Source organism: Eublepharis macularius, chromosome 2 (assembly GCF_028583425.1).
Source record: "Eublepharis macularius isolate TG4126 chromosome 2, MPM_Emac_v1.0, whole genome shotgun sequence".
NCBI classification, from domain to species: Eukaryota; Metazoa; Chordata; class Lepidosauria; order Squamata; family Eublepharidae; genus Eublepharis; species Eublepharis macularius.
In genome coordinates, this window is record NC_072791.1 from 70,594,951 (window position 1) to 70,615,925 (window position 20,975).

Sequence of the window (20,975 nt, forward strand, 5' to 3'; positions counted from 1 at the left end):
AAAGGTTCCCACTGGGAACACACCAAAATTAATGACTGATCTGGTACTTAGCATAAACAGATACAGTTCTTTTTAAAGCTCAAAACTATTGTGTTTATTATCTCCAAAGAGTGTAAAGTGAAAACTGAAGCTATGTGCAACACAATGACAGAACAGCATTTTCAGAAAGCAGCTTCAATTGATTTGTGAACTGTTTTGCTCCTTGAGAAAAGTAGAAGATTCAAAATACGTTTTTATCCTTTTCCAGATGCTTCAAAATGTACTTTTACTATTTTATCCTTCTCCATTTTCAGCCAACAACCCAACAGCTTTTTGATCAAACCCTGACACTGTATTTTAAGTTTCATTATCAGGCTACAATATTACTTACAAATGGCTTGTCAGCACAATTATCTGTCAATGTCAATCAATCCTTTCTTCTGATAGCTCAGTCCTTGCTTCAGATTCCTCCTCCCTCCTTTGTCTTCTCCGCAAACGGTATGAAGAGAGGCAGAGCAAGCAGACACAACTATCTTTTCTGTTGTATAACTGGGCATGTGCTGATATGAGAGCTATGTCTGGTTGCCTTTGGCCTAGATGCTTAGATACTACAGTTGGCCTACCTTGACCATGGCATTAAACTACTTTGAACCTTAATATCTAAATTCAGATATTCATCCAACTTAACCCCCTCTAATGAATCTATGGCATTGTACCACAAGTGGTAGAAGTGCACCATATTAGTACAGATGGAACAGTCTAAACCTTTCACTGGAAAAGCACTGGCAACGCTGCATGTAAGACAGGCATATTTTAAGCTACTAACTATCCTACAAAGATAATGAACTGCATCCAGTGCAACTGAAGTGGTATTCTTCACATGCAATAGGGTTTTCCCTACCTCCACCTTTTCACCTCAACTGTGTGTGTGCGAGTGTGCGTGCACAGAGCTATGACTATGAACACCTGCTTTTTCTTATAGCTATATACTCACTCAGATATACCCCCCAAAATTCAAGTAAAGTTTTTAGCCATGATCATTTAATTTAAAGCAAAATAATTATTTGCAAATATTCTGTATAAGGCCATTGTACACACAGGAGACAGGAGGACACCTGTCACAAAGCAGCTCTGTGCCAGGACAAAGACTGTGCCATTCATGGGGAAGAGGGCCTGTAGCTTAATGGTAGAGCACATGCTTCACAAATAAAGTGTTCAAGGTTCAGTCTCTGGCATCTTCAAACTGAAGGAGTACTAGGTGCTGAAAAGACCTTTATCTGGCTGAGATCCAGGAGACCTACAGCCAATCAGAGCAGATGATTTTGAGTTAAGCTGGAACGCAACTAAGGCAGTTTCATATGCTCATATCATATGTATGTATTGTAACAGGTGTGCAGAAAAATACGAAAAGTACTTTTAAAAACACTAGCGGATAGAAGGCCCCAAACAGTAAAATGTATGTTTCTGCATGCAGAAAAAACGTTTCCAAGTGACATTTTGAGTTGCACTGGGTCCCAGCAATGAGAGAAGACAAGTAGGGTAGCGGTGCTGGAATGAGAACAGGAGGAGGAAAAAAGATGACGGATGATGGGGATAATGTAGCTGATGATGAGGTAAGAAAGAATTGGGGGGGGGGGGGGAAGCAGGAATACTCTGAGCAAGAGGACATGAAGTCCTCACAATTCTTTCTCTTTTAGACATCAAATGAAAGAAATGTGTAAATTAACTTACCATTTCCCTTCGTCTTTCTTCTTCCCTTTCAGCTTCTTTTTCATATTCTCTAGCTTTTTTCCGTTCTCTGATCTCCCAGTTTTTAAGACGCTGAAACAAAATAACCAGTTTAATTTCCCGTTTCCTGAAAAATTAACAGTCTCGTATTTCATCTGAGAACCACCCACGATGTAAACCATTTAATTAGGTCAGTCAAGAATGTTACTCCAACATACTCAAAGATTTTGTAGCATGCTCTACATAAACAAAATAGCTGAAAGGTATTTTTATACTAAAGATATATACAGGAAACTCTCTTCAATTAAACAATCACATAAAATGATCTCTTCAGATACCTCTTGATAAGCTGCTTCCTTTTCACGTAGCTTCCTTTCCAGTTTACGTCGCTCGTAGGCATCTTCTTCATCCTCTTCCCTATCTCTTTTCTTGTCCTTTTCTCGTTCCCTTTCCCGTTCTCTCTCTCTTTCTCGCTCCCTCTCTCTCTCCCGTTCCCTTTCACGTTCTCTTTCCCTCTCCCTCTCTCGGTCTCTGCTTTTCTCTCTGTGAAGGTCAAATATCACAAGTTATTAAAGCAAGGAATTGGCACCATTTACTGCAATTAAAAGTTTTCTTTATGACCTATATTAATATCAATAAATGATCAAATTATAGAAACACTGCTCTAGAGCTGTCTTTAAGCAAGGTTCAATCACTTATGTTAGACATATCCTTCCTCACGTGTAGCCATGAGGCCAATACCCTTTTCCACCACTATACACTATAATGTATCCTTTGACTGATTGGATTCAAAATTTATGTAAACGGAGTATATTTGCAGAAGGTAATTTTTAGTCATGTCGCCTTTCCTCAGTAACTCCCTTGTAAACTGCTGTTGTTGAGTTTCAGGAGACCTTCAAAAACAATGCAGCATAATGGCGGGGGTGGGGGGAGTAAAGGAGAAAACTGGCTAAAATCACTTGTACTGGATTGAAGTTAAAAGCAGCTGCTAAAAATTGTTCCCATAAACTTGCTTCATCTGCAGAAGCCTTCAATCCAAGCCATATTATTTAACATGGATCTCCCACTGTACACCAGTATTTTGAAACATAGCGTATCTCCACCTATTCAAAGTTATTCCACTTTGAAAAGAAATTAGCAATGCTACTGATAAGCATTTATTATACCTCATAATTGCTCACCTAGATCTGCTTCGATCTTTATTGCGGTCTGAGCTCCTTTCACGGTCTCTCTCCCGATCCCTTTCCCTGTCCCGGTCTCTGTCTTTAGTTCGATCTCGATCTCTATCCCGTTCTCGTTCACGCTCTCGTTCCTTCTCCTTCTCTCGTTCACGCTCCCGCTCCCTCTCTCTTTCACGCTCCCTTCTCTCTCTTTCACGCTCCCGCTCCCTCTCTCTTTCACGCCGTTCTTTTTCAATTTCTTGCCTTTCTTTTTCCTTTTTTCCTTTTTCCTCCTCCAGTTTCTAGAAACCAAGAGGATTTTCAAAGTTAACTTGTAGCTAGAGTCGGAGGCCCCACCCCACCACCACGCACAACGCCCAAGACTGGTAGTGAGCATAACAAAAATCATCATGATTTAACATTTAAACATTAAATAGCTTGCTTTCAACTCATAAGAATGAAAACAAAATTCTGCAATTATAAGGCTAGATGTTGTGCAAAGACGACCTAACAGATTAGCAATCTCCAACCTTGGATAGAAAGGCAATGCTTTCCTCATATATACTGAAATTTAAACAGCACATTGCCTGAAATGCTTTGCAGGAGAACTAACAATCCCCCAAAAGAAAGAAAAGAACCACTTAAACATAAGCAATGTGAACTTTTTGCTAGCAAAAGGTAATCCTACCCAGACTTTAGTAGGATGTTGACAAGGACAAGACAGCTAAATATTCCCATGTTTCAGCCAAACCAGAATAATCTTGTGTAAGAATGGGAGGTAAAATCTCCCCACTGCATTGTGAAGTTTGTGACTGCAACTGCAATCAGAAGTGTTCCCCAACTTCTTCTTCTTCTTTTTTTTTAGTATTCACTACTTAGGTATTTTATTCTACTCTTTGTAAAAGAAGAAAGGTTGGAAATCACACATAGGAGACAGACCAAAAGGTTATCCAGTACAGTTTTGTTGGATTGGTATAAAATGCATTTTTAATTGAAAGAGACATGCCTATGACCTATGAAGACAACAGAAAAATAAAAATCACTTAAGTGATAGATAAATCCATCCCTGGAAGCAATTGGTGTTTGTTAACTTACAGATGCTGTGCTAGGACATGGACCGCCAACACTGGATTAACCTTGCCTATAAGCTATATTTCTGGGAGGAAGAGTAAGTACATGGTTCACAAATAAATGAAAAAAAAAACCAGATAATATCAGCCTAATGGATGCCACAACATTATAGGCATGATTCTTCCCCACAAGAGTGCTGGGTCTGGAGAGAATCAGCTCAGGGTATAACAGTGCCATGTTTGTCTCCTCCCTCCTTGGTATTTGGCACAATCATTATGTCAGGCTGTTACAGGGAACTGGAAATCTGTGCATGCTTTCCATATCTCTGTTCAGCCAAAAATACATGAGCAGATGGGGATGTATGACACATGCATACATTTTGCATTGTTCACAAAAGTCTGCCAAAGGACCTGTGTCTTTGCACCCATGTGCTAAAGGGTAGAAGAATGGAAAACAAGGCCTTGTTGTATCCTATGTGCATCCTTCCATACAAGGAAGGATCATGCCCGAGATATTTTATGCAAATTAAGCAGGGGGAAAAACAACAAAATCAAACCATACAAGGTTCATCCCCTTTGGCACTGTGACACCATCAATGAAATAAGTTATAAACTGAAACAATAAAGTGTGCATATATTTCTCTGTTTCAACAAAGAATTTAAAACAACTTTAAAAACATCTTACCTGACTGACAGTCTTCCGGTATGCACTCATGGACCAGAGAACCAAAACAGGAATATAGTAATAAAACTAACAAACAAGAGATCAATGTATCTATCCACCATACTAAATGGTACCAACAGCCAAATACAAGCAAGATGGTGTAAGATACATTGAACTCATGAAAAGAAAGGGGACAAGAATGGTAGAAAACTGTCATTGTGCAGAGGGAAAGGTGGGACGTATATAAATGTTGGGATGGGGCAACCAATTTTCTAAATCAAGTGCTTTTATAAAGTTTGGTTTAATCTAATGTGGAATATTAGTCTATGCTGTATCAAATTTCAAAAGCAGAACTTACCTCAAATTTCATATTACTTTTATAGAAAAGTTTATATACTGAAATGATTGATACTTACAGATTATTTTAGCTGTTCCAATAAAATGTCTTTGGTTAAGTTCCTGGATTTCCCCCTAAATTTTCGTTTGTAGTAAGAATCATGATAAAAATGTGTCTTGTCTTTGGCATCTTAAAGGCTTTTTAAAAACTTGGTTTTCTTAAGAGCTAATGAAAGAATCAATCAGCATAGTAATTTTATATTGAAAATTTAAGTAGGCTGCTACCATGGGAACAAAAGGGTATGAAGTAGGAAATGAGGTGGAGGAAGGATCAAATACATGTCAGGGTAAATGGGCAAAAAGGATAGGTAGAAAAACCATAATGTCTTACCTTAAGTTCTCTTCAGACTCATCTGTACTGTAAATGGACGCCCCCTGAAAAACTGATATACCCTAACAATTTGATTGATTTACAAACTCTTACCAAAAAACATGCAAAGGTTCACTGTGCTCACTAGCAAGCCCCTTTTAAACATCCCACCCAATATGTTAAATGGTCACTTTTATATTAGAATTAGTTAGTTACATCTATTTTAATGTTGATTCAAAATATCCCCCAAATAAAATAGATCAAAGGCAGCAAATTGCCCAATTGCTTCTGAAACAGTGAAGCATTTTTTTAACTACATGATTTCTTTATTTTTTGACTTGTTGGGGCTTGGAAATAAAACTTTTTCACCACTGACCAGTTTTACACATCTTCTGGAACAATTATCCCTCAGGTTCTCATTCCCAAGTTATACTGGAATATTTTGCATTGCCAGTAATGTACATCCACTTTTGCTTTAAAGTTATATGTAAATAAGCATGACTCTGTAACCAGGAGTACATTTCACCATTTTGCACCTTCAAATCATTGCACCAATAAACAAAATAATTCATTTCAGGGGTGAACACTTTATTTGACATGGAGTTCTCCAATCTTTGGTGGGCAACATTATCATTTTCTTAGAAACTAAACATCAAGACACAATGCATGCACTCCTTGCATCTCACCACCCTTAAACCACCCTTCCCAACCAGAATGCATTCACAAATTCACATTACAGAAAATTCTGTAGGTGGGAACCCTGAGGTAGGATTTGCTGTGCAAAAACATTTCCAAGCCAGTTACCCCTTTGCATATTTTTCTGAGGGGGCATCCATAAATAATAAAAAACAGAAGCTCATACTTACATCCTATTCCATGTTACTTTCCAAGCTGTGTGTTTCATCTTGCATTAGTCACCATATGATCTCTATCATAATGGTGGGGGTCAATGAATAGATTAGCTTTTATGGGAATTTACAGTTCTTCCATGCATCTAAATTTTGGTCAACTCTTGTAACCACTATCGTAATTTATTTTACCCCCATTCTCATCTTAGATACTAAATTAAATCTTTAAATTAAGCATTAGAGCTCAGTAAAATACTTCACTTGAATTATATGTTACAGATTTCTGAGTATTGTGGAAGTCAGAATATGCTTTACATAACAGCTCAGATTAAGTATTTGGCCTTATGTATATGATTTTATCTGCTTTGGATATTACAAAAAGTAGGGTAGACTTTTTTAATGTATTCAGGTTAAGCAACTAGACTGCACTGCAATCATTAGAAAGTTTTTTAGAAAGTGCAAAATATTAGACCACTTAAGTGGAAAATGTTTTTGTTGACTTTTAAAATACACATGATGCCTATTATAAAAAAATTAAGTGGTATGGTCATGTGTTGATAAATTTTCTAAGAGGGACAAGGGAAGAGAAATTGGATTTTGCAAATACCTAAGATTGTATAAATTCCAGAAACAAGAATACTACCTTGTGCGTATCTCTGAATTTGCTGATCTCCCGGGATATCAGGTCTCTTTTGTCTTCTTCCATTTCTATAGCATTTATATCCTCCTATAAACAGAAAAGAAGGGAGGGAGGAACACAGGAGATAACTATTAAAACCCATCTGTACAGGCACAGGAAAACCAAAAGAAAAGCTGAAGGTTAGATGTTTTGCACCAGTCTTGTAAGAGATAAATAAAGGCCTTCTGCAGTACCAAGCCTCACAGTCTGATGTTAAATGAATGAAAAAAAAAATCAGATGGACACGAGTCACAAATCTGGTAACTAGCAGTAAACATAGTCATTGTCAAAGCCTACAATGTAAACGAACCTTGGTGATGAGTGGATAAGGTATCAGTGGGGCCACTGGAAATCTGCGGAAAATCTGCGGAAAAATCCACGGAGATTTTTTTTTTAAAAAATAGATTGCATACTACTCTGAAAAAAAAACAATGTTCTGTATGTTTGTAGAATAAGCAATATTGTATTGCTGTGACCCTAGGTCTTTGACTCAACAAAATTACAGAAGAACCTCGCTAATTCTCCTTTTACTGATCTACTTCTCAGCAAGGGCTTTGAGTGCCACTGTGAGGCCCCACACTGGCAAGTTTTCTTTTAAAATCGCAGCATATTAGCATTCTAGGAAATCTTACAAGCTAATCTAGGGTTGTTAACAAGTGTCTGGTACCTTTTGTGGTATGTTAAGCCTGATTTTGTTTCTTACTCGCTAATTCGCAAAATTCAATAATATTAAAGGGGATTCCCAACAGTTACTGCAAATTAGCGAGGTTCCCCCATGTCTGAAATTAAAAATAAGATTTCATTTGCCATTTCTTTCCCCACACTCTTGAATCACCCACGTTATCCCTCATCTCTTCAGCCAACAGAATGGGCAAGAGAACAAGTTGTAATTATAAGCATTCAATAAAGGGGAAAAACAGTGCCACAAACCAATCTTTACATGGCACCCACCCCCAGCTGCTGTTCTCCCACACATGCACAGAGGTTCTTTATTATTCCCCATCCCTAAGAAATAAGGGGAAATAAGAATTATGCCCATGTCCCATCTGCATCCTTAGAAATCAAAGATGTACTCTTCCACTTGCAAGAGGGGTGGGTAGATATGAGCACACTTATAGAAACGGGGAGCAGGCTGACAGACAACAGTATTTTAAAATTCAGCCAAGTCCACTCTGTATTGCTCAAAACTAGCAATATCAACACAGAAATTCAATATTCAGATCTTGTATGAGGGACATTAATAAACTACATAACCCCTTGGTAGCACCCATGCCTGAATAACATTGCATGGCTTTTCATAATATACATAACACTCTATAGCATGGATAAAACATTGAAAAAGAGAAAGAGGGAGACCTTTCCTAAAAAGAGGTAAAGAATGGGAAAAACTGAAGGCAAGAATTACTCCTCAGGTTAACTTTAGGCTAACAATAATGGGGGTGGGGTGGCATTCTAAATTCATTTCCCCCAAGTGATATTGTTTCTAGTACTGCTCTTTCAATACTTCAATAGCAGCCACAGCTGCCTTACTGACAGCTAACATGTAGCATAGTAGAGAAAATGGAACTTTATTTGAATAAAGTGCTTGCAGACTCAACCAAAAGTTACTTTTGAAACCCTTGCTGCAACCAGCATTTACAGGAGCCATAGCCCCTCACTGAAGAGATCAAGGTTTATTTCTAAAGCCTTAGTGAACATTACTACTATTTGGTCTTCCCTCTTTGCCCCCAGACAGATTTTTAACACAATCATTAGTAGGGTCATTTACAGAAGATGGAATACAGAAGACGTATTATAGCATCTTTCTGCAAAATGCCAAGATTAAAAAAAAAAGAAATCAGCTGACTGAACAGCCAAATATTTACAAATCATTTATAACAACATGGCTTTATCCCTCAAGGATAACAAAGAGCTTCTTAACTATATACACAAACATAATTAAAGCAGGACAGTGAAAAAGGTTCAAGGTGCCAAGATGTGGTTGATAACACCAGCGCAACCTCCCATGCCCTATGCCATGAGTCATGTAAAATATCAAACATAACAGGCAGGATATTTTTAGGGTCTCAAAAGCATTTCCCTTCTCAGGAAACAATCTGCAGGTATTGCAATACATGTATTTTAGAAGGGATAAAAGGCTGAATCAAACCTGCTGAGATTCAAACCTGTAGCTCCAAGAAGTCTAGGCATTGCGACCCTGGTGCCTACATACCTACAACATCCACAGGGTTTGACATCTAGAACTGATTTAATTTCAGTATAAAACAAAAAAATTGTAGCTAACATCAAGGCTTGCCGATTTGTGTTCTCATCAGATGCTTTGAGCTAATGTGTTGGCACAGGGTTTGGCCTTTATGTAAGGAGATGAAGTAAATCTTTTGTGTCCAAAAGCAAAACACATACGTCCTCCTTCTTTTCCTTTTTCTTCTTCCTGGGATGAGAGTCAGATTCTTGGGAGGGGGCATTGAGCTCGCTGGAATATTCTCGTATTAACACTTCAATGGCCCCTTTAATTAGCTGGTCTCTTCTCTTGGCTTCCTCATCAAGAGCTTCCTCATCTTCGGTTGTAGATTCTGGCCGTGAGTTCTACAAAACAACACAAGTTTTTAAGTCAGGAATTGTATCCAAAAAGGGTATTTCCTGCATAGCTTTACTACATGCCATTAGAACTTGAAAGTGTTACATGAATATGACAAATATACTTAATGTTGTTTAATTACAGGCTTTTCTCTGATTTGGAATTACAGCAGAATTTTGCAAGCATGATTAGCAAGTGTACAAAATTAATGCTATCGGGTAGAATACAAGGGATCAGAAAAGGATGTTCAAGCATCATAGAGACTATTTAAAAAACCCTTATATTATCATACAGTTCTCCTTAAGACCTGACCTGGATGGCTCAGGTAAATACAATCTCCTCAGATTTGAGAAGCTAAGCAGGGTTGGCCTTGGTTAATACTTGGATTGGAGACCACCAAGGAAGTCCAAGGTCACTACGCAGAGGCAGACAATGGCAAAGGACCTCTGGGCATCTCTTGCCTTGAGACCCCAGCAGGGGTCGCTATAAGTCAGGTCCAACTTGACAACACTTCCCACCACCTCAATTTTTATAAGCATGTCAGCAGCTCACTTTTGACTTTGTTGTTCTGGGAGAGCTCATAAATCTACCGAGGGACAAAACTAATCACTGAATACAGGGCTAAAACAGAATGAAAACTTTGGTTCAGTTCCAATTCATATTTTAAAAAGATTTGTACCCTACAATAATTATTCCTTCTAGAACTTAATCACTATTAACTCATTTTACTTCCCTAAGCAACAAATGCAACATGACAGCATTGTCATTTGAAACTACCACCATCACATGTCAATAATCATGGAAATAGCCCATTCAGCAATACTTTTTAATGATGAGCAAAGCATATTTATTTATTTACTTCATTTATTTCCAGCCTCTCTCCCCACTGGGGACGCAAAGCAATTTACACTGTTGACCTCTCCATTTTCTCCTCACAAAAACCCTGTGAGTTAAATTAGGCTAAAATTAGGCTCAGCAAGTTTCCATGACAGAGTAGGAATTTGAATCGGGATCTACCAGATCCTAAGCCAGCATTCCACCCTACATCCTGCTCCATACATTACAAATTCCTACATAAAAGTTACCTTTTATGTAAAAGTTACCTTTTACTGTGACTTCAGTGAAACTTTCAACTTCCACAGACTTCTGTTGCAAACTACAGGGGGCACTGACTGTACTGGAACTACGGTTAGGTTACTGGTAGTCTACTGCTAGTCTACCAGCCACTTATTTTTCCAGTAAGCACCCTCTCTGAGTTGGCAGAGATGCTCTCGGATGCGCTGCTGGAGACACCGAGACTGATAGTTCTAAGCGGCTTCAACATTCACGCTGAATGCTCCATGTCAGGGCCAGCCCAGGACTTCTTAGCTTCCTTGGCAGCCCCAGGTCTTTCTACAATAAATCTTTTGCTCTGAGCAAAGGTCTTCTCTTGGGATTTGAGATTTGGCCTAACCATTACCTGGTGAATTCAAGGGTGAATATGACCCTGACATCCCACAAACTGGGAGGCTGAGCTAAATGGTCCGCCCATGAAGGCTCATGGATCTTTCTGGATTCCAAAATGCTTTGGGAGATTTCAGAATTCCAAACACAGACTCTGTTAAAGTGGCAGTGGAAACATAGAATGTAAAGCTCCTTGAAGCTATTGACAAGATTGCTCCTCACCAACCTCTCACACCTTGCTTCATAAACCAACCCCCTGGTTCATCACAGAGCTTGGTAATCTAAAGAGGGCTTGAATACATCTAGAGAGGCACGGGCGGAAAACTTGTGCTGAATTTGATAGAGTATACTACAGAGCCTGTTGAAAAACTTATAACACAGCGGTGATAACAGTAAAGAAACAGTTTTCTGCAACCATTCCATCAGCCTTTTCGTATCCATCCCAGTTATTTAAAAGGTATCCTGACATCTTTGATTCCTAAATCTGAAACTTCACTATCTCAAGAACAGACAGTTATCTAGGACACCTTTGCAAAGTTCTTTGCTGAAAAAAATAGTTCAAATACACTCTGATTTGGATGTCAGCTGTAATACAGGAGAAGCAGAAGTAATGCTTAATACACTGTCAGTTCCTCTTCCAAATCTTTTTGTCCCAGTTACAGAGACAAATATTGACAGAATTCTAGCATCTGTAAAAGCTACTACTTATACACTGGATCCCTGACCATCCTGGCTACTAAAATGGAAAGATCACATAAAGGAGCCCTTGATGTCTACTATAAACCGGACACTAACTCAAGGCGCCGTTCCTCAGCCTCTGAAAAGGGTGGGCATCTGTACACTACTTAAAAAACCATCTTTAGACAAAAATGACAGCCATTTATTGCCCAGTTTCTAATCTGCCCTTTCTGGGCAAAGTGGTTGAGTGAGGAGGTTCCACAAGGTGTAATCTTATCCACCATGTTATTCGACCCCTATGTAAAGCCCTTAGGAGAAATAATTTGCAGATATGGAATTGGGTGTTACCAATATGCAGATGATACTCAGCTCTATATCTTGCTATCCTGGTGATGTTGCAGAGGTACTGAGTAGCTACTTGACAGCTGTTGTCAAATGGCTGAAAACAAACGAACAGAACCCAAACAAGATGGAAGTGATGCTGGTTGGAAAAGCAGAAGATCTTGTAGGACACTGTGCTTCTGAGCTTTGATGGGGCCCAACTGACTTTGGCTGACTCAGTGAAGAGCCTAGGGGTTCTATTGGATCCAGCACTACTGCTAGAAGCAACTAAATACAGAGCGAAAAAGGTCTTCTTCCAACAAAAACTAGCCTGGAAGAAGGCCTCCCTACCTTCACACAGTTGATATGGCTAGTTGGATTCATGCTAAGGTAACATCGAGACTAGATTACTGTAACTCTACACAGATATCTTCTTATAGTCAACTTGAAGATTCTAGCTGGTACAAAGCACTGAGCTCATTTACTTTCAGGAGCTAGATGAAGCATGCATATCACTCCCCTTCTTCAGTCACTCTACTGGCTACCCATCAGTTACCGGGCTCAATTGAAGGTTATGACTATTACATTCAAAGCCCTTTGTGGCCTTGGCCCCTCATAGCTGTGAAAACATCTCTCCCCCTATGTTCTGCCACAGAATGAGCAGCTTCGCTCGTCTGAACAGGGCTTTCCGTAGATACCACTCTGCAGTTGGGCTAAATCAACAATTTCCCACGTACTTTCTCTGCGGTAACCACCACCTTATGAAATAAGCCTTGGCCTGCCTGAGGAGGTCAGGAAAGCTCAGACTGTCCTGGTTTTCAACAAATTATGCAAAACTTAATTATTCGGGAGGGCTTTATACTCAGATTATAGGGCTGTGTTGTAAGAAATAGCTCAAAGAGATATCTTGGTTAAGGACAGGGACTACAGACTATGCTATTGGGTACTGCCTGATGTAGATATGCTCATACTGGGTAATTCCACATTGCTAAAGATGTCACGTTAATTAATTATGCTTTATTTCAAAAAGGCTTCATCTCTGTGTTCGGCTTTATGTTAGTGTTCAAATTTTCTGCCATCATACCCTATTGTATCTGTTTTCATTGAATGTACTGTTGATCATCATATTTTGCTCAGTGAATGTCCTAGCTACTGATTATATTGAATTCACCTTCAGTATGTAATCTGCCTTGAATCACAGTAAGAAAGGCGGACTATAAATAATGACTATGATGATGACAGTCATAATGTATACTATTCTACATGTATGTAGATTTCTGTTACATACATGGCAGTGATGCAAAACGTTATACTGAATTAATTTATTTTAACAGAAACATCCATATAGAAATGCAGGATAGGTGAAGCAGCAATATGCATCTGCTTAAAATCTGATTTATTTAAAACGTTTTAGTCTGCTACGTCACAGGCTCAAAATGGAATGCAATTCCACGCCTGTAATGAAACTTAAACACAACAGAAATCCTACATAATAAAAAACAATACATTGAAAAGCATTTAGCTCCTTCCCACAGCCAGCCAGCCAACTAGAGCATTCTTGTTTACAGTTTGGTGTAGTGGTTAAGAGCAGCAGGACTCTAATCTGGAGAGCCGGGTTTGATTCCCCGCTCCTCCACTTGAAGCCAGCTGGGTGACCCTTGCGTCAGTCACAGCTTCTAGGACCTCTCTTCCCCGCTCACTTCACAGGGTGTTTTGTTGTGGGGATAAAATAATGGCATACTTTGTAAACCACTCTGAGTGGGTGTTAAGTCATCCTGAAGGGCAGCATATAAATTGAATGTTATTGTTGTTATTAACAAATGAAAATCAGTCTTACTGACTGCAGCTTGCATATGGCTATGCTCAGTGCAAAACCTGACTGCAAGGAAAGCTCAAATTATTACAGAATAAAAGTATCTACATTAAAATGTTAAAAAGGTTACTTCCGCTCCATGAGATTCCTTCACTGCTATTAAAAGCATTTTTTAAAATAAATGAATTGCTATAAACACACCTGCATCAACTCCTCTTTTTTGTAGACATGAATTAAACTTTGGAATTTGAAATTTTAAAATAAGGAATCTCACCTGAGAATCCAAGGTGGGTGTCTAGTCAATACTAGATGAAGGAATAGGTAAGGGAAACAGTGGAAAGGTGGTGGTGACTAGATGCTATTAAAGTAATTTGGAAACTGCTAATCAAGACAGATGTTTAACTACAGTCAGATGTTTCATTAGGTTATCTTCCCCTTTTTAAATAAGCTACATTTTTTACTAAATAAAAAACAGCTTTAAATGTTAGCTAGAATGTCAAAACTATCTGTGTTGGAAACGTATGGACTGCATGAAACAGTAATATTATAAAAGGACAACTGAATGCATTTCATCATCAGGTGATTTTTAAATTCGCACATGCATCAGTAGGCAGCTACCTAAAATTGTTACGCCTTGTAACTTTTATGGATTTGTGTACTGTTCTCTGCAGTAAAGTCACCTGTCCTCAGGAATTGTCTCGACTTCAGTGTTCCTCATACATAAAAAGTTTTGAGAATGCTTCTTTATAAATACTTGATTCCTTGATGATATAATGCATGTGTGTGTTATTCATGCAACTTGGGATGTAGTCTTGGGCAGGCTCACTTGCTTGAGTCATCTGCTCCACAAGCATCATCTGGCTTTCTGCTTATGACACATTCATAGCCTGTTTAAGTTAATATGTAGTAGCCATATCTTATATGGAGCTGCTGCCGGGGACTGCTGCTGCTGAAGCTGCCTGCGCTCTGCTGACCAGGGAGGCTACTCCATCGAGGGCTGAGCTTTTCCACCTGCTCAGCCCTGCCCCCTGAGTGCTCTGGCCTTAAAGGAGCTGCTGCCGGGGACTGCTGCTGCTGAAGCTGCCTGCGCTCTGCTGACCAGGGAGGCTACTCCATCGAGGGCTGAGCTTTTCCACCTGCTCAGCCCTGCCCCCTGAGTGCTCTGGCCTTAAAGGAGCTGCTGCCGGGGACTGCTGCTGCTGAAGCTGCCTGCGCTCTGCTGACCAGGGAGGCTACTCCATCGAGGGCTGAGCTTTTCCACCTGCTCAGCCCTGCCCCCTGAGTGCTCTGGCCTTAAAGGAGCTGCTGCCGGGGACTGCTGCTGCTGAAGCTGCCTGCGCTCTGCTGACCAGGGAGGCTACTCCATCGAGGGCTGAGCTTTTCCACCTGCTCAGCCCCACCCCCTGAGTGCTCTGGCCTTAAAGGAGCTGCTGCCGGGGACTGCTGCTGCTGAAGCTGCCTGTGCTCTGCTGACCAGGGAGGCTACTCCATCGAGGGCTGAGCTTTTCCACCTGCTCAGCCCCACCCCCTGAGTGCTCTGGCCTTAAAGGAGCTGCTGCCGGGGACTGCTGCTGCTGCTGAAGAACTGGTGCTGTTTATTGCTGCTTAGGATGTTTGTATGCTGTGATAAGGGGATGGATATGAGGAAGGCATCTGAGATAGGGCCAGGGATACCAGTCCTCTGGGGACGGGGGAGGTATGGCGGTGGGGCCTGGTTTAAAGGGAGAAAGTCACGGAGATGTGGAAAGGCTCGGTGCCCTTCTAACCTACGCCCCATCCCGAGGCATGCCGGTGTTGGAGCTAGGAAAAATCCTCCTTCGACACTGATGTTGTGCAATGCCAGGTCCATAAATAATAAGACCAGTATGCTGCATGATACTTTTATGGCAGCTAATATGGACCTGGTATGCGTGACCGAGACTTGGGTGAGGGAAGGAGAAACAGTTGCTCTTGGTGAGCTGACCCCCCCGGGTTATGCGGTCCTTCATCAGTCACGAACTGAGGGTCGGGGGGGAGGGGTGGCAATCCTTGTCCGGGAGGGTTTCTCCTTCAAGCCGCTTCCCGCCCCGAAGATCTCTGGCATTGATTGTGTGGGCCTGGTGTGGAATGCCGAGGAGAGTTTGGCTGTCTGCTTGGTGTACCGACCGCCCAGCGCACCAGCAGACGCCTTACCGCGCCTGCTAGAGGTGGTTGCTGGGTGGGCCTTGGAGTACCCCAGGTTGATGGTGCTGGGGGATTTCAATGCCCATGTAGATGATGCCACCTCGATACAGGCCACGGACCTGGTGTCAGCCATGGCAACACTGGGACTCTCCCAATTTGTATCGGCACCCACACATGAAGCAGGCCACACGCTAGATCTGATCTTCGGGATGGGATTGGATGTGGTTCTGGATAAAGTAGAGTTGGTGCCATGGTCAGACCACGCGGTTGTGAAGGCCCGGCTGGGCGTGCCACCCCCCTCCTGCAAGGGCGGTGAGCAAATTTATGCTCGCCTGCGGAGACTGATGGACCCAATTGGGTTCCAGAATGCTCTGCGGGAACCAATGCTCCACGGTGGTTCATTAGATGAGCTAGTGGAGGGCTGGCAAGTCCGGCTCTCTGAGGCCATCGATGAAATCGCCCCCCGTCGTCCTCTTCGCTGCCGGAATCGCCGGGCTCCTTGGTATACGGAGGAGCTGCGGCAACAGAAACGGGAGCTAAGACGACTTGAGCGCGTGTGGCGGCGATCTCGTGACGAGGAAGCAAGAACATCTTATAGGCTGTTTATGAAGTCCTATGAGATGGCGGTGAAAGCTGTGAAGAAAGAGTATTATGCAGCTTCCATCGCATCAGCTAGCTCTCGCCCAGCTAAATTATTTAATGTGGTCCGTTCATTGGTCTCCCAATCAGGTGGAGACCATCAAAAGTTGAATTTGGAGATAAGCTGTGAGGCTTTTGCGAGCTTTTTTACTGATAAGATCTTGCTTCTCCGCCGCGACTTACCAGCCACAGTTGATACAGTAAATGAACTAGAGGCCCCTTGGCCGTCTTCGGGACCCATATTAGATCATTTCAGCCCTCTTTTCGGGGAAGAGGTGGACAGGATTCTGCAGGTGGTACGGCCTACCACGTGCCCCTTGGACCCGTGCCCGTCATGGCTGGTGAAAGCCAGTGTTGACGGGCTTCGGAATTCCTTGGAGGCGATTATAAACCTGTCCTTGAGCTCTGGGGTTTTTCCCAAGGCGCTGAAGGAAGCTGTGGTACGGCCTCTTCTGAAGAAATCATCATTAGATCCTGCTGACCTGCTCAATTACCGACCAGTTTCCAACCTTCCGTTTTTGGGGAAGGTGATTGAGCGGGCGGCAGAGAAGCAACTGCAGAATTTCCTGAAGGAGACCTCAGCCCTAGACCCCTTCCAGTCTGGTTTCCGCCCGGGACATGGGGTCGAGACATTGTTGGTCGCCCTCACAGACGATCTCCGCAGACATCTGGATCAGGGCGGATCAGCACTGCTGATTTTGCTGGATCTGTCAGCAGCGTTTGATACGGTCGATCATGAGCTTTTGACCCACCGCCTTGCCGATGTGGGGATTCAGGGGACAGCACTGCAGTGGCTGGTCTCCTTTCTCCACGATCGGGGACAGAGGGTGGCGCTCGGGGAGAGGGTGTCATCTCGTAGGCCACTGGTTTGTGGTGTGCCACAGGGAGCGATACTCTCTCCATTATTATTTAATATCTATATGCGCCCCCTCGCCCAGCTGGTGCGGAGTTTCGGGCTTGGGTGTCACCAATACGCGGATGACACCCAGCTTTATCTGTTGTTGGACGGGCAGCCTGGATCGGCCCCTGATGCCCTGGAGCGTGCTTTTGAGGCTGTGGCTGGTTGGTTGAGACAAAGTCGGCTGAAATTGAATCCCACGAAGACGGAGGTCCTGTATGTGGGTCGTGGGGAGATGGCTTTGGGACCCCAGCTTCCTACACTTGATGGGGCAGCACTTACACTGGCCCCGAGGGTTAGGAGCCTGGGGGTGATTCTGGATTCCTCCTTGAAGATGGAGGACCAGATCACTGCAGTTGCCAGGTCTTCCTTTTATTATCTTCGGCAGGCCAGGCAGCTTGCCCCTTATTTGTCTCCCCGTGACATGACTACAGTGGTCCAAGCAATGGTCACCTCTAGGTTGGATTACTGTAACGCGCTCTACGCTGGGCTTCCCATGGGCCTGATCCGGCGGTTACAGCTGGTACAGAATGCAGCAGCGCGGGTCATTGCTGGAGCACCGGTGTGGGAGCATATTACACCGGTGCTACGCCAGCTGCATTGGCTGCCAGTGGAGTACCGAATCAGGTTCAAGGTTTTGGTGTTAACCTACAAAGCCCTACGCGGACTGGGACCGACGTATCTGAGGGACCGTCTCTCACCATATGAGCCCCGGAGGACTCTCCGCTCTGGAGGAAAACATCTTTTAAGTGTCCCTGGCCCTAGGGAGGCCCGCCTGGCGTCGACCAGGGCCAGGGCCTTTTCAGTCCTGGCCCCGACCTGGTGGAATGCTCTGTCTTGCGAGACAAGGGCCCGGCAAGATTTGCTTGCATTTCGCCGGGCCTGTAAGACAGAGCTATTCCGCCAGGCATATGGCTAACGCCGGGCAGTGCCCCCCCCCCGTGAAGGGGGGGTTAAACCATCACCCCTATGCAAACACAGAGGCATGTATGAACCACTGGGCAGCATGAATTGTTATATTTAATGTTTTTAAATGTTTTTAAATGTATTATTTAATGTTTTTAAATGTTTTTAAACATGTTTGTATTTGTTATCCGCCCTGAGCCTGCGAAAGCAGGGAGGGCGGAATATAAATATAATAAATTAAATTAAATTAAATTAAATTATATGGTCATATCCCTTGGTGGTGGGAGATTTGTATGAACAGGTACACACATTAAATGAACAGAGCATTTTCTAGGAGATCTACCCCATAATGGTATCCCAAAGACCTACCCAGCTACCAATTTTCCTTTTTCTTTCAACAATCTGCAGTCTTGTTCTGGATTAGCAACAGGCAGAGGGGGGAGAGGAGAGAAAAACACTTTTTATTCCAGATAGTCAGATTTGGCCGCAAGCCTTCAATTATTGATCATGACTATGCAGTGATCAGTAAAGAAACTAGATTACAAACTCAAGCAGAAAATACAGTCTGTTCTAAATTGGGGGATTTAGATGTTTGTGCTCAAAAACTCCGATCATGAAAATTAAAACAAAGGAACTAATTAATAATCATCTTAACAGGCGTAACAAAGTCAGCACAGCAATTTAAAGCATTAGCACAAGTCAGTAGGTATAAAAATAAATGGCACATAATTCCAAATCAATTTACTGTTAGTTAAGAGTAGTTGTACAAAGTATACATACCCCATTGGAAGCCCTTTTCTTTGCCTTCCATTCATCTAGCTGAGCCTTTGTCTTGGCATCAACTTTCACTAGCAGCTTCTTTTCTCCAATTTGAAGATCATGTAGCAATCTGAGTGCCCGTAGTGTAGATTCTGGTTCTTTATACTCGCAAAACCCAAAGGCTGGAGGTGAATCATTTAGATTTTTAAAAATATTTTCTACTAAAACAAGAGTGTATACATGCACAGGCTGCATTCAGATATCACAGTAACTCATGAATTGTGCAACAAACTATGGCTAGTCTGTCAGATGTAAGCAACATATCTTGATTTGCAGATCCGTTTATCTACTTCTTGCTACTCTCTGCCTCCCATTTCTGTGACCAGGCAACCACAAAGGAGCTACACAACAAACTGCGATTTATGAATCCAGGCATCACAACAAACCACAAACTGCATTTAACAAACCAGCTACAAACCCTAGTTTAAAATATGGTTTGATGTCAATCAACAAATCTGGGTTTATTGGACCATGTGAAGTCAAGTCAAACCTAATAGGCCTTTGGATCAAACCTTGGTTTATCATTATAACTGAACGCAGACAGACAAAGTACCTATTCAACTATTTTAGCAGTCTGCTTTATAAATTAGTAAACTGTACAGTCAGATCCCGTATTTCAGAACATTTAGAAAATATTCACCACAATACTATAAGTCCAAGTAGCTGCAGGTGATGGGTTCTACAGAACTTACAAGTCACATCCATCCTGTGATGTTGCCTGTCAATTAAAATTCCATTATAGCCAGCAGATATATTTCAAGAACACAAGGTTTTTGCAATGTTGCTGGCCACAGAGCATAGAGTTAGGATACCAAAAGTGAGCCCTGCTGAATTCTGGCCCCCATACCTGGTGAGTCTGCTATGGCAGCCTCATCAACACACACTGTTGTGCTAGCAAAAAAGTTTTAGCATAGCAATCCCTAATCAAAGCCCTGAATTGCCTTGTTGCACAGGTAAGCAACCCTTGCTCTTCATCTTATATATTTAATGGCTGACAGTTGTTCACAGGACTGGATCATTAATGCTGGGGGGGCTCAAAGAAAAAGAGAGCTCTATCCTTTACTGCTTGAGCATATGCACTGCATAAATATCAATAAAGATATCGATATCAATAAAGTTTGCACACCTCTTTTTATACTGTGATAAAATACATACCTTGGAGTTTTCCAGATGCTCCTTGAACTCTCTTCCAACTCAAAACCAAACCACATTTCTGTAAAAAAAAACACACACACTTAAAGTATGCTTATTTAAGGCAATGCATCATTACCTATCAGGGCAAAACCAATAAATCATTCTTAAAAGCATCTCAACAGATTTAACTGAAGAAAGCCCTCCTAGTTCATCTCTGATAGGCATTGACTAGAAACATAATTACAGTGGCATTACATCCCTGTGTCAAGTATCATTCTGCTACTCATTACCCCCCAGCCATCCTATTGCCTCCAGATTTGCGTATCCATGCACAGACTTTCTTAAAATAGATAACAGATTATAATCTATAATCTATTCTCTCTCTGTGTGAATAAAATCTGACATCTGTAAAAATGTTAGATTTTAAAAAATAGCAAACATCTCTAAAAATGAATTGTGAATTCATATATAACCTCTTCAAAATGAATCATGAATACCTAGCACAGAGACTGGATAAAAAGCTACTTTAAGAACTGTAAGAAAAATACCTGAATTTTGAGGTTAAACATTATAAATGACAATAAATCATATGTGCATTCTATCGGAGCTTCTTTCTAGCAAATAATCACAGGTTCTAGAATCTATGAGGCACCATTATATGGATCATTAGGATCACACCTAGATCCCACGAAGAGTAATTTGGCACTCCTGTTGTATGCCCTCCAGCTACCTTATCTCTACAATGCATT

General features: G+C 41.7%; 1 protein-coding gene across 4 annotated transcripts in view; it reads right to left on the minus strand.

Annotated features, from left to right (window-relative positions):
- The window catches only part of RBM25 (RNA binding motif protein 25), a 39,554-nt gene that overhangs the window by 7,147 nt on the left and 11,432 nt on the right, over positions 1-20,975 (minus strand). For 3 of the 4 annotated variants that reach the window (XM_054970937.1, XM_054970938.1, XM_054970936.1), the window contains 8 exons: positions 20,248-20,305; positions 19,054-19,214; positions 9,238-9,420; positions 7,145-7,198; positions 6,799-6,882; positions 2,889-3,169; positions 2,046-2,250; positions 1,711-1,800 (listed from right to left, as the gene is read on the minus strand). In XM_054970937.1, coding sequence (XP_054826912.1) covers positions 1,711-1,800; positions 2,046-2,250; positions 2,889-3,169; positions 6,799-6,882; positions 7,145-7,198; positions 9,238-9,420; positions 19,054-19,214; positions 20,248-20,305 — 1,116 coding nt within the window. The remainder of the gene's footprint in view (positions 1-1,710; positions 1,801-2,045; positions 2,251-2,888; positions 3,170-6,798; positions 6,883-7,144; positions 7,199-9,237; positions 9,421-19,053; positions 19,215-20,247; positions 20,306-20,975) is intronic. The other variant, XM_054970939.1, reaches the window with a different exon arrangement.